At 62.1% G+C, this 12,356-nt stretch overlaps 1 protein-coding gene across 2 annotated transcripts in view; it reads left to right on the top strand.

Annotated features, from left to right (window-relative positions):
- Positions 1-12,356, top strand: part of TTC28 (tetratricopeptide repeat domain 28) — a 724,018-nt gene that overhangs the window by 701,173 nt on the left and 10,489 nt on the right. For both annotated transcript variants that reach the window (XM_055146863.1, XM_055146864.1), the window contains 6 exons: positions 1,956-2,676; positions 4,720-4,844; positions 5,159-5,390; positions 6,127-6,203; positions 8,818-8,841; positions 9,952-10,081. In XM_055146863.1, coding sequence (XP_055002838.1) covers positions 1,956-2,676; positions 4,720-4,844; positions 5,159-5,390; positions 6,127-6,203; positions 8,818-8,841; positions 9,952-10,081 — 1,309 coding nt within the window. The remainder of the gene's footprint in view (positions 1-1,955; positions 2,677-4,719; positions 4,845-5,158; positions 5,391-6,126; positions 6,204-8,817; positions 8,842-9,951; positions 10,082-12,356) is intronic.

The raw sequence follows: 12,356 nt of genomic DNA, 5'->3' as shown, positions 1-12,356 counted from the left end.
CACACACACACACACACACACACACACACACACACCTGGTGGCAGGAGGTGGCTGTCAGCCTAGGAGCCCGGCACTCCTCGGAACCGTGTTGGCCCAGCTCAGGCTGAGCAGTTTGTGCCCCCTGGGGCCCTGGAGATCTGATTTTGACTCTTCTTGTGGCCGCATCGTATCTTTGGCCTAGACAGCACCCGCTTGAAGTGAAAGGTGCCGTTTGCCCCTATTTCTGCCATATCCGTAGCTGTCGGGCAATCCTGGCCCCAAAGCCACGTCTGGCACCCCCCCTTTAGTCTGCCGCCCCCCACCCCCACTCCCACCCCGCCGCTAGCTGCCTTGCCCTGCTGCCAGGGCCCCTGGGCATGGATCTCTGCTCATGGCAACGGCCGTTCGCTGGCATTTGACCAACCTCACCAGACTGGCAGAGCCGGGCGGGCCCCAGGACATCCAACAGGAGTTTCTCTCGCAGAGTTTACCCAGACTCGTAGCTGCCTTCCAGAAGGCACCCAAGGGCACCAGGCAGAAGCACCAGAGCCCCGTGGGGCCCCACCCCAACCTGACAGTCCAGTGACCTTTGCACTGAGAGGCACGGGAGAGAACCCGCATCCTCCTTCGAGCACCTGGAGCCTCTGACAAGTTTCGTTCCGCCCTGGTCCCCTAAGAGAGATTGGTGTTTGCACGCTTGAGCACCCCTCAAAGCCCTCGTCATCAGGCCTAGAGGTTGCTGTCACAGAGGGACTGAGAGGAGGTGTGGGGGAGGCCTGGGCAAGCTGGCCCACGGCCCCACCCAGGCATCCAGCTTGGCCAAGGGGTGCTAGGCTCATCCACGGTCCCCAGGTTCTTTGGGGATGACTGTATGGCGTCATGAAGATGCTCAGACGCAGAGAAGTTTTGGAGAGATAGAAATGCCGCAGTGGAGGAGGAACTGGGTATGGGCCTGAGGATGGCTCGCTTGCTGTGGGTGTGTGCAGGAACGCTAGTCTCCGTGTTTCTTCCAGAACACCACAGCATCTGGGCCTTCCCCGGGCCGTCTTGTACATTTAGACCCATTTGTGTTGCTAAGAGAAGAAGAATATCCTGGGGGTGAGAGAGATAGTCCAGCAAGCGGGGCACTTGCCTTGCACAAGACTGACCCGGATTTAGTCCCCGGCACCCCATGTGGTCCCCCCAGACGTGTCAGGAGTGATCCCTGAGCACAGAGCCACGAGCACCTGTCAGGTGTTTCCCCACAACCCCTGAAATAAAAACAAAAGCAGTGTAACATCCGGCCTTCCCACTTAGGGCCATCCTAGGTACACGTTTGACCTCTGACCCAAGTCCTGGGGTATAATTTATGGCCCTGAGAAACTGTGGCACCCAGTCTTCAGGGAAGAGCCCCTGATAACCAAGAGGTCTGTAGAATGTGGGACGATAACAGCCAAGATGAAGCGGGTCTCAGCAGCTGCTGGCGGGGGGAAATGGTGGCTGAGGCTTCCTCTTCCACCACCCCCCGCCTCGGGGGACCCGGAGGATAGCAAAGGTCCTTCCTACGGTCCAGCCCTGACCGTTCTTCAGGATCCTGCCAGTGGGGGCTGGAGCGATAGCACAGCGGGGAGGGTATTCACCTTGCGTGCAGCCAACCCGGGTTCGATTCCCAGCATCCCATATGGCCCCCTGAGCACTGCCAGGTGTCATTCCTGAGAGCATGAGCCAGGAGTCACCCTGAGCATCGCCGGGTGTGACCCCCCACCCCCCAAAAAAAGGATCTTGTCAGAGCAGATCAGATCATGTGAGACATGAATTAACATGGCACCGGACGAGAGCCCATGTCCCCAGGGGGGAAAGGTGAGCCTGAAGGCGGTTGTGGTGGGGATGGGAACGGACGGTGTCCGCTGAGCCGGGACACGGCTGGCTCCCATGGGAGGTCTGCCCAGGGCCTGGCGCGACCACCTGCCAAGCCTGCATCCTTGTTCCTCCACAGACTCACCTGCGGAAGAGCCCACCCACCTACTCCAGCTCCACCTCCATGGCGGCCGTGGTGGGCAACCCCAAGCTGCCGTCGGCCGTGATGGACAGGTGGCTGTGGGGGCCCATGCCCTCGGCCGAGGAGGAGGCCTACATGGTGTCCGAGCTGCTGGGCTGCCAACCCCTGGTGGGCAGCGTGGCCACCAAGGAGAGGGTCATGAGCGCCCTGAGCCAGGCCGAGTGCGTCCACTTCGCCACACACATCTCCTGGAAGCTGTCGGCCCTGGTGCTCACGCCCGGCCCGGAGGGCAACCCGGTGGGCAGCAAGAGCTCCTTCGGCCACCCCTACACCATCCCCGAGAGCCTGCGCGTGCAGGACGATGCCAGCGACGGGGAGAGCCTCTCGGACTGCCCGCCGCTGCAGGAGCTGCTGCTCACGGCCGCCGACGTGCTGGACCTGCGGCTCCCAGTCAAGCTGGTGGTCCTGGGCTCCTCGCAGGAGTCCAGCGGCAGGGTCACGGCCGACGGCGTCATCGCGCTCACCCGCGCCTTCCTGGCGGCCGGGGCGCAGTGCGTGCTGGTGGCGCTCTGGCCGGTGCCCGTGGCCGCCTCCAAGATGTTCCTGCACGCCTTCTACTCCTCACTGCTGAACGGCCTGAAGGCCAGCGCCGCCCTGGCCGAGGCCATGAAGGTGGTCCAGAGCAGCAAGGCCTTCTCCGCCCCCGCCAACTGGGCAGGTAAGAGCGGGCATAGCACCCACCACACCTTGTGCGGCCCCCGGCATCCCACAGGGTCCCCTGAGCACTGCCAGGAATGATCCCTGAGCGCCACCAGAGGTGGCCCCCCAATAAGCAATAACAAAACTAGAGTGGGGCCCCGGGGCTGGGGAGGGATCCGTCCTCGGGGACCTCTGTGAGGGCTGGGGGTGGCAGGTGGCCAGGAAAGGGGAGCTGGGCAGGGGTCAGGAGAGACCCTCGCTTACCAAGACCCTGCCCTCTGCCGGGCTGTCACCTGGGGTGCAGAGGTTGCCCCCCACACACACCTTGCTGTGCGAGCATAAACGTCCTTCCCAAGTAGGGGGCTGGAACAATAGCACAGCCGGTCGGCCTTGCATGCAGCCGACCCAGGTTTGATCCCCGGCATCCCATCTGGTCCCCCAAGCACTGCCTGGAGTCATTCCTGAGTGCAGGGCCAGGTGTAGGCCCTGAGCCTCCAAACAAACCAAAACTCCCTCCCAAGTTCAGGAGCAGAGGTCACCGGATGCCGGGCTGTGAACCCTGTCACGTGACGCCCCATGGTTAAGGCAAGAGGGGCGTGGCCAGGGGGCCTCGATGGTTCTTCGGGAGCCTGGGTTTGACCAGGCCGCAGTAGCCAGGCCAGGCCAGGCGCCTCTGAGACTCAAGTGTCGAAGGTGGGCTAAGAGGACATCTCCCGCGCTGTCCCTGGCCTGCCTGCGCTGTCCCCCGTTCACAGCAGGGGCAGGAGTCCTGTGACAGGTGACCTCGAGCTAAGGGGCAGAGACTCCCGCCTTGCAGGGCACAAAAGTGACCTGAGGGCCCCCTCCGTGGCAGGCCAGCCCAACTGGGGACAGGCCGGCCGCACAGCTTGGATCCTACTGCCTGTCTCTGGCCCTTGCACCCTGCCCCAGGTCAGGCCCCAGGCAGGCCTGACGCCCGCCTCACACCCAGACGACGCCCCGTGGCTCTATTTTCAGACGTTTATGCTTCGTTTCTGAAGGGGCAGAAACAGAGCCCCAACTATGTATGGGCCTATTTTGGAAATGGCTTTTGCCCACGTCTTTCTCTCAAAATTGAAAGCTCCAGTCGACCTTTCCCCACCCAGTTATTTCCCTCAGGGGGGCCAGCCCTGGGGCGGGGCCCGGGGGTCACGCCAGTGAGGGGTCTGCCAGCACGGGCTCTGCCCTGGGCCTCGAGCTGCTGGGGCCGGGTGGGGAGGGGGAAGCCTGGTGGGGATGTGGGCATGGGCCACGTCATACGCCCGCAGGAGGAAAGAGCCAGAGCTGAGTCTCGTGTCCTCACATGGCTGAACAGACAGCGCGTGGGGGCTGGAGCGATAGCACAGCGGGGAGGGCGTTTGCCTTGCATGCGGCCGACCCAAGTTCAATCCCCGGCATCCCATAGGGTCCCCCAAGCACCGCCAGGAGAAATTCCTGAGTGCCAAGCGAGGCGTAACCCCTGAACGTCGTTGGGTGTGACCCAAAAGGCAAAAAAAAAAAAATTAAAAAAATAAAATAATAATAATAATAATAAATAAGTAAAAGACCCTTTCCAGCTCTTGCTGGGGTTAGGGGTGGGCAGCTCAGAAGTTTGAGGCACTGACCCGCACCTCCCGGGCCCTGGGAGGGGAGCAGCATGGGCCCACAAGGAAAGGGCTGGAACCCCCAGGGAGAGAACATGTGGGTCTGACCCGGCACCCCCCTGCCCTGGCAGTTTCTCTAGTGGTCCCCAGTCAGACCACCACACCCGCACCCAGCTCTGTGCAGATTCTAGTGGACACAGGTGCACTTCAGAGACCACCAGACAGACAGACGGTGGCTGGACCGGGACAGGCCTCGTCTTCCGGCACGGCAGTGCTGGAAGGTGGGGAGGGAATGGAGGGTCCAGTGCCCCCCTCCCCACGGCTCCGCTCACTGGCCTGGGCCTGCCAGGGGGAGAGCAGCTGTCCAGGCTGGAGAGCTGCCCCAGCACAGGCGCAGCTGCCTCTCTGCCACCCGGGGGGGCGGGCAGGCGGGTTCTGAGATGCCCCCCCTCTCCGGGCAGGCTTCATGCTCATCGGCAGCGATGTCAAGCTGAACAGCCCCTCCTCGCTCATCGGCCAGTCCCTGGCGGAGATCCTGCAGCACCCCGAGCGCGCCCGGGACGCCCTGCGAGTGCTGTTACACCTGGTACGCAGGGGCCAGGCCGGGGGGAGGGGAGGGGAGGGGAAGGGACGACGGGCGTGCAGGGGGCAGGGGGGAGGGGAGGGGAGGGGAGGGGAAGGGACGGCGGGCGTGCTGGGGGCACGGCCAGCTCCCCCGGCTGGTTCTGACTGCCCTTTCCTAGACGCTTACCCCCCCCACAACACACACACACACACACACACACACACACACACACACACAAACACCCGGGCCTGTGGTGTGGCCTGCACGTCACCCGGGACTCTGCACCCCCTGGGGCTGGGCCCTGACCGCTGCCCTCCCCTGCCCCGCGCCCCCAGGTGGAGAAGTCCCTGCAGCGGATCCAGAACGGGCAGCGCAACGCCATGTACACATCCCAGCAGAGCGTGGAGAACAAAGTGGGCGGCATCCCGGGCTGGCAGGCCCTGCTCGCCGCCGTGGGCTTCCGGCTGGACCCCCCCGCCAGCGGCCTGCCCGCAGCCGTCTTCTTCCCGACCTCTGACCCCGGCGAGCGGCTACAGCAGTGTAGCAGCACCCTGCAGTCTCTACTGGGTGAGTGGGGACCCCCCCCGTGCCTGCGGGGTGAGTGGGGGGTCCCTCTAGTCTCTGCTGAGTAAGTAGGGGACCCTCTGATCCCTGCTGGTGAGTGGGGGACCCTCTGATCCCTGCTGGTGAGTGGGGGACCCTCGTAGAGGACCTGCTGGTTGAACCCAGGGGTCCCCTCAGGGGCTGCCATCCACCCCAGCCTGCCCAGAATATCCCTGCAGGCCCCACCCCCGGCTCTGAGTAGAGGACACAGGTCTCCTGGCCATCACAGGGGGGCACCTCGGAGGCAGCAGCCACTGCCCAGGCTCTGCCCCTCCGGGGTGACCTCAGAGCTGGGCAGGCTGGAGCCGTGGCAGTGCCCCAGCTCCTGCACAAAGCCAGGCTCAGGGCTGCCTCTCGCTGGGGCCGAGGCTCTGGCTGGCTCCTAGAGGGCCACAGAGGCCCAGGCTGGCCCTCGCCGCCACCCCCCGTCCCTTCCCCAGCTCCGACAAGCGGCCTCGCGTCGGGCTGGCCTGAGATGGTGGATGCGGGGCCGCCTCCAGCCTTCCTCAGGGGCTGCTCCTGGCTCAGTGCTCAGCCCTGGGCCTCCTGCAGGAGCAGCACACACTCGGCCCTTCGTGCTCTCTCCCGTCCCATCACCAAGGCTCTCTGGGGGCTCTCTCCCCCCGGGAAGTCGGTGGCGGCAGGGCTGGGGCGGGAGGCTCCCGAGGTGACTGTCCCTCCCTCCTTCTCCCTGGCTCAGGTCTGCCCAACCCCGCCCTCCAGGCCCTCTGCAAACTCATCACCGCCTCGGAGACGGGCGAGCAGCTCATCAGCCGGGTGAGTGCTGGGCCCAGGCCCGCGGGGGTGGGGGCGCCTGCGTGGAGGGAAACGGTTTGGCCCCAAATGGGAGAGTGAAGTGAGCCGCTCAGACTCGGGCGTTTTCGGCTTTTGTGAGTCACAGGAAAGGGTGACGGCCGGAAGGGAGAGAGCCGAGATAGCTGGGCCCCGGGCCTGCAGGGAAATGGCACCTGCGGTCCACTCACCCCCCTCCCCAGGACCCCCTAGCATGCCACCCTGCCCACCAGCCTTCTCCCCACAGGGCCAGAGTTACAGCTCTGTCCCACACCAGCGGGTGCAAGGCCAGCCCACAAGCCGGCTCCAGACGTACTGATGGACCCGCTGCCGGGGGTGGACAGAAAAACACCCTCGGCCACTAAGCTGGTTCAGCCTCCGGGGAAAGCAGCATGGAAATATCACACACATTCAACACAGAATAACCACGTGATCCATGAGTTACACACACACACACACACACACACACACACACACACACACCCCAAGTACAGGCACCGCTACATTCACTGATGACAGCCCCGTTTCCAATAGCCAAGATTTGGACAAAACCAGCCCCCAATAACAGATGAGCCCATACAGAAGTTCTGGTCTGCCCACTCCCCATGCTGGTCAGCTCTGGGAAACAACGTAGCCTGTCCCCTTGTTACGGCACGGGCCGGGCTGGAGAGAGTCCCGCTCAGTCGGGTGACAGGGGAAGGACAAACCAACTGACCTCGCTTGGTAGAAGGACAGGGCAAAGACAGTGGCCAGTAGAAACCCACCCCTGGACTCTGATCACAGAACCGAGGTTCTGGGGACAAGGGGTATGTTAGGTCCGAATTTCAGATCCCCAGTTGCGGAGAGACCAGTCCACACAGGATAATGCAAAAGCAAAGGCACTTTATTGCTAGCTCGAGCTAGGGTCCAAGTCTCATCCAACGCAGTGGAGTCTTGACAGGACCCCGACTCCAAATGACAAACCGTTTATATAGGTTTCAGAGTTAAGCAAGTACTGTGGTGACCATGGTCAGGCAACAATTAAACAATAGTTGCCAGTAACAGTACCAGCTTTTTTTTTTTTTTTTTGCTTTATTTGGGTCATGCCCAGCGATGCTCAGGGGTTACTCCTGGCAGTGCTTGGGGGACCATATGGGATGCCGGGGATCGAACCCGGGTCGGCCACGTGCAAGGCAAACACCCTACCCGCTGTGCTATCGCTCCGGCCCCAACAGTACCAGCTTTATGATCTCATAGGCTACCCATTCCTTATGGTTAACAAAAGATCATTTCTGGGGCATAATCACCGAGGCGGAGTGATTGACTGAGCCCATTTACTGGGCCCAGGAACGACCCAGGTGGGTTCGGGTTGGCTAGACACACATCGCTTCATTGCTGGGAAACGGAATCTGTTTCCGTTCCAGGGACTGAACCTGGGGCCTGGCTGATTTTTCTCATTTCTGCCGCCTGTCACGGCTGCACTCTGGCCTGGTCTGAGCCTCGGGGCTGTCCCCCAGCGGGGGAGGAAGCGAGGCACTTAGGAGACAGGCACAGTAGGCTGACACCATGCCCCTCGCACACGTCAGCTTGACCGTCTGGTAAACCTGTAAAAATCACTTGGGAAAATAAGGACAGCAGGAATGTGAAAAAGAGGGGCAGCAAATCCCAGGGCTGGACCAGCCCCCTGAAGCCAGCAGCGAGCATGAACCCCAGCCGCGGCTATGCTTTGGAGGGGTGGGGAGAGGAGGGTGGAGGCCGGCCTCTAACTCATGAGACAGAGACACAGGAGGCCCAGGCACAGGAGGCCCTCCCAGCCTTCAGCCTTGGGGCTTCTCGCCCCCCAGCCGGACGGGACAGGCTGGAGGCAGCCCCCCAGCGGGTCGGCCAGGCCTGCCAGTTTGGGCACGCTTGAGTGGGATGACCAGGAAAACCAACCTGTGCACGGTGCTCAGACCTCACGGCAGGCCTCACTGGAGGCAGAGCAGCCAGCACCGGGGCCTGGAGGTCGGGGTCTGGCCAGCAGCCCCCTCAAGCCCCTGGCCTGAGAGCATCTCACACGAGGACCTGGGATCGCGGCTCTGCGCGGCCCCTCTCGCGTTCCTCCTGCACGTTAATTTCCTCCGAGCTAACGTTGGGCAGACCGAGGTGGGCAGGGACTTCTCTGAAGAGCGCCTGAGCTGGGCGGGGCCAGAAACCCAGGCTGGGGTCAGCGAGGACCCTGGGCGGGGGCAGGGCTCAGAGTGCCCACTTGAATGGGGGCTCGCAGCGGCTTGGCAGCCCACATACCGCCAGGCTCCCGGGCCGTGTCCTGGGAGGCCCCGGGGCCCCGGGTGGCCTTGGGGATCACGGAGCGGCCCGCTCACGCCTCCCACGGACGCCCCGCCTGCTCCGCTCCTCTCCAGCCGCTGCCCCTGCGTCTCCCTGTGTCCCTGCTGCCTCTCCCCCCACCCCCCCGCCGCTGCCCTCCCCGGCGCAGGCCTGGCGTGGCGCTTCCCACGGCCGCGATCAGCTCATGTTGCAGACGGACCTGTGCTTGAGTCTAAACTCTCTTCTTTCTCTCTCTCTTTTTCTCTCTTTCTCTCTCTGTCTCTTTCTTGCCCTTCTAATCTGCTGGCCGAAGGCTGTTAAAAATATGGTTGGAATGGTGAGTACCACTTTAAATAGCTGCTCTCGTCAGGTGAGCCCTGCACCCCTCGCCCTGCCCGAGCCCTCCCTTCGCAAGCAAGCAAGCAAGCGCTGAGCTTTGAGGCCCCCCCTTCCCATGCGCCGCTGTCTGGTGCCGCCTGCACTGCACGTGCCAGCTCGCACGCTGGGCTGGAGCAACCAGCGCTGGCAGCCCTGAGGCCCCCCGCCCCGGCCCCCTTCCCCGCTGCAGCCTGCTGCCTCCTTCACTGGGCCTCTCCACCGCCGCCGGAACAGAGGGGCAGGAGTGACGCTGTGCATCCCCCCGTCAAAATCCCCCCAAGTAGCTTCACAGACTCGCAGGAAATCAGGAACGGCCCTGCCCATGTGGCAAGGACCCCTGGGGAAGGGGGGGTCCCTCTGGGGAGTGCTGGGGTTCCGGAGCGTGGCTCTGGGTTCTGGGTCCTTCCCCTGAAACATCATAAAGACAGAAAAGAGGAAGATCATGGTGTCCTCTGGCCTTTAGCTTCTGGTGGCTCTGGGTCCGGTGGGGGAGGGGAGTCGCCTACCTTTTAAAGATGCTAGAATTCATCATCAGTGCAGGTTTGCTCTGTATACCTGTGTGCTATGCTCTATACCTGGGGGGGGAGGGAGAGGCAAAAAATTCGGACACATAATTTCCATGCAGGTGGGAAAGGGTTGAGACACCCCCCCACCTAAGGCCCCGAGTTCCTCTCCTCCGGGAGGGCAGGTGTGAGGCTGCAAGCAAACACGTAACTTATACGTGTTTCTGGGGAAAACAATGCCCAGGGGGGCTGCTCCCAGTTCGTTGCTGGGGGGGGGGCACCTGCAGTGCCGGGGATTGAACTCGGGCTTCCTGCATGCCCCGCTGGCACTGCAGCCCGCCAACCCATCCCCCCAGGCCCCCCGAGGCCATTTCAGGGGGGCCCTAGGGAGAACCATGGGATGGGCAGCAGGAAGGCTCCTCAGCTCAGACGGGGTGCTCAGGGCAGTCATTCTCGGCGACAGCGGTGGGTGTCAGCGGAGTCGTGCGGGTGGCCGGGGGCCTGGGGTGGGTGGAGAGAGGAGGCCCAGAGCGGGCGCGAGGCCTCACGCTGCTGCCCTTGCTCAGCTCCACCAGGTGCTGGTCCAGCTGCAGGCCGTCGAGAAGGAGCAGGACTTGGCGGCGGCGCCCATCCAGGTGTCCATCAGCGTGCAGCTGTGGCGGCTCCCCGGCTGCCACGAGTTCCTGGCCGCTCTCGGTAGGTGCACGGGGTTCCCGGGGCTCCTTTTCCATCCCCCCGCCCCCCTACCCCCAGCCCACCACCAATCAAACCGACTTCCCCGGCTTTTCTCCGGCTTGGTTAGGAAAACGTTGAAGAGACGCTCCTCTCTCTTTCATAGCCATCGTTCTAATTTGGGGGGGCTCTGGAGGCCACACTTGGCAGTACTCTGGAGTGAGCCTGGAGGTGCTCAGGGGACCAGGTTTAGTGCTGGGATTCGAACCGGGCTTGGTCACGTGCAAGGTGAATGCCTTTAACCACCGGTGTCGTCTCTCTGGTCCTGTCTTCACTATTCCAAGAGCAAGAAGCAGCATTGCAGAGGGGGGTGGGGGGTGGGGAGGGAAGGGGGGAGGAGGGTCAAGCCCGGACTGGATTACACAGCCAGAGAAGACCGGTTTCACTGCGGTCTGCTGGCACTGGTCACTGGTGAAGTCAGTGGCTCCCCGCGGGTGGCTTATGTGAAGTGGAGAGGAGAAAGAGGGTCACTTTCTCCCGGTCTGCCACTACCACCTGGGACCAACTGGGAAGACTAGGACTCAGGGTCACTGTCACTGTCATCCCTTTGCTCATCGATTAGATGAATTAGACCCCAAGCACTGCCAGTGTGTCCCCCAAACCCCACTAATTAAATTGTAGCCCTGTAGCACTGTCCTCCCGGTGTTCATCGATTTGCTCAAGCGGGCACCAGTAACATCTCATCGTGAGACTTGTTGTTACTGTTTTTGACATATCGAATACGCCACGGGGAGCTTGCCAGGCTCTGCCGTGCGGGCGGGATACTCTCGGTAGCTTGCCAGGCTCTCCGAGAGGGACAGAGGAATCAAACCCGGGTCGGCTGCGTGCAAGACAAATGCCCTACCCGCTGCACTATCACTCCAGCCCAGGACTCAGGGTGGAGCATTGATTTGCTCTTTGCAGAAAAGGAGTCCTAGGCCTTCCCCAGGGTTTACAGGCTGTGAGAAGACAACTTGCAGGCAGGAATTTCAGGAGTAGACGAGCAGTGAAGTAAAAACAGATTTTACTTGAAGGTTTTTCGGAAGAAGGAGGGAGAGCAAGAGAGGGAGAGTAACGTGCTCAAGGGAGAAGGCGGGCTTCCCCAAGGGCGGAGGGACCTCTAGTACACATCTCAAGAGGGGAGATGCGGGCTACACATGGACTCGGACACCACGTGTGCTCAGCCATGTGGACGCAAACAGCGCATGGGCTCGGGCAGCGTGTGCATGCCCTTCCTTTGTTCCCAGTGGCTCTTAGAGGGTTTCTCCACCTGCCCCCATGTGGGACTTTTTAGCTAGGTGGTTCGTTGCTAGGGTGGGGGATTGCGTTGGTCTAGAGTTTCTCTGGCTGAGGCGGGCGTCGTTCAGGTGTCCTGGATCTCCTTCAGGTCCTTGATTGCAGTTTATGTCTCTGCTGAAGCTTGTGTCTCTGGGGGGGGTCCAGCCTCCTCAGGATCTGTCACTGGCACCAGGAAGATCTTCTCAGGCCTAAGGCTTAATTCTTGCAGCTTCCGTGTTATTGGAGTTATTGCTTCTCAGAAATCCCATTCCCACGGGCCCTCTCCTGTCTACCTGCCTGCCTCAGTAGGACTCTGAGGGAAAGACCTTCCGTGGGCTCCGCCGGGCGCCCTGAGCTGCACTCCCAGGGCCCGTGTGCAACCACAGACATATCCCTCCGCCAGGTGGGGTCCGGCCCGGGCAGCTGAGGAGCCCCAGGAGCCTGTGATCTGCCCGAGACCCTGGGGGGGCTTCCTTGGGAGCACATTCATCCACCAAAGGTTCATTTTGCTTGGTTTGGCAGAGCTGGGATCCAGAGAATGCTCCCGGCACTAGCAGTGAGCCTTTTCCCTCGGGGCATCCAGTGCAATGGGGAGATGACGGGGATGGACCGAGGAGGCCTGGCAGAAAGTGGGGGGTGGCCCCATGGACCCGCCATGAGCATCCGAACACTGGCTGCGACAGAGGGGCCCTGGGGGTGTTTCGGGAGGAGAGACCCTGGCCGAGCAAGAAGTCACAGCAGAGCTGAGTGTGAGATGGGGAGAGTGGGGGGTACGCACAGGGCCCAGGGGAGGCTCCTGACTTTCACTCTGGGAGGCTCGAAAGGATGACGTGGCCCCACTTCCGTCTGTCAGGGCCCAGTCATCTTCATCTACCCAACTTTTTAGATTACCTTTCCCAGCCCCCTCAACTTAGGGATTGCTTCTTTTGTTTTTTATTTATTTTATTTATTTTGGGGAGCCAGAGGGCAGTGCTCAGAGGCT

This window comes from Sorex araneus, chromosome 9, assembly GCF_027595985.1.
Source record: "Sorex araneus isolate mSorAra2 chromosome 9, mSorAra2.pri, whole genome shotgun sequence".
Lineage (NCBI taxonomy): Eukaryota > Metazoa > Chordata > Mammalia > Eulipotyphla > Soricidae > Sorex > Sorex araneus.
This window is presented reverse-complemented; position numbering and strand designations above follow the sequence as displayed.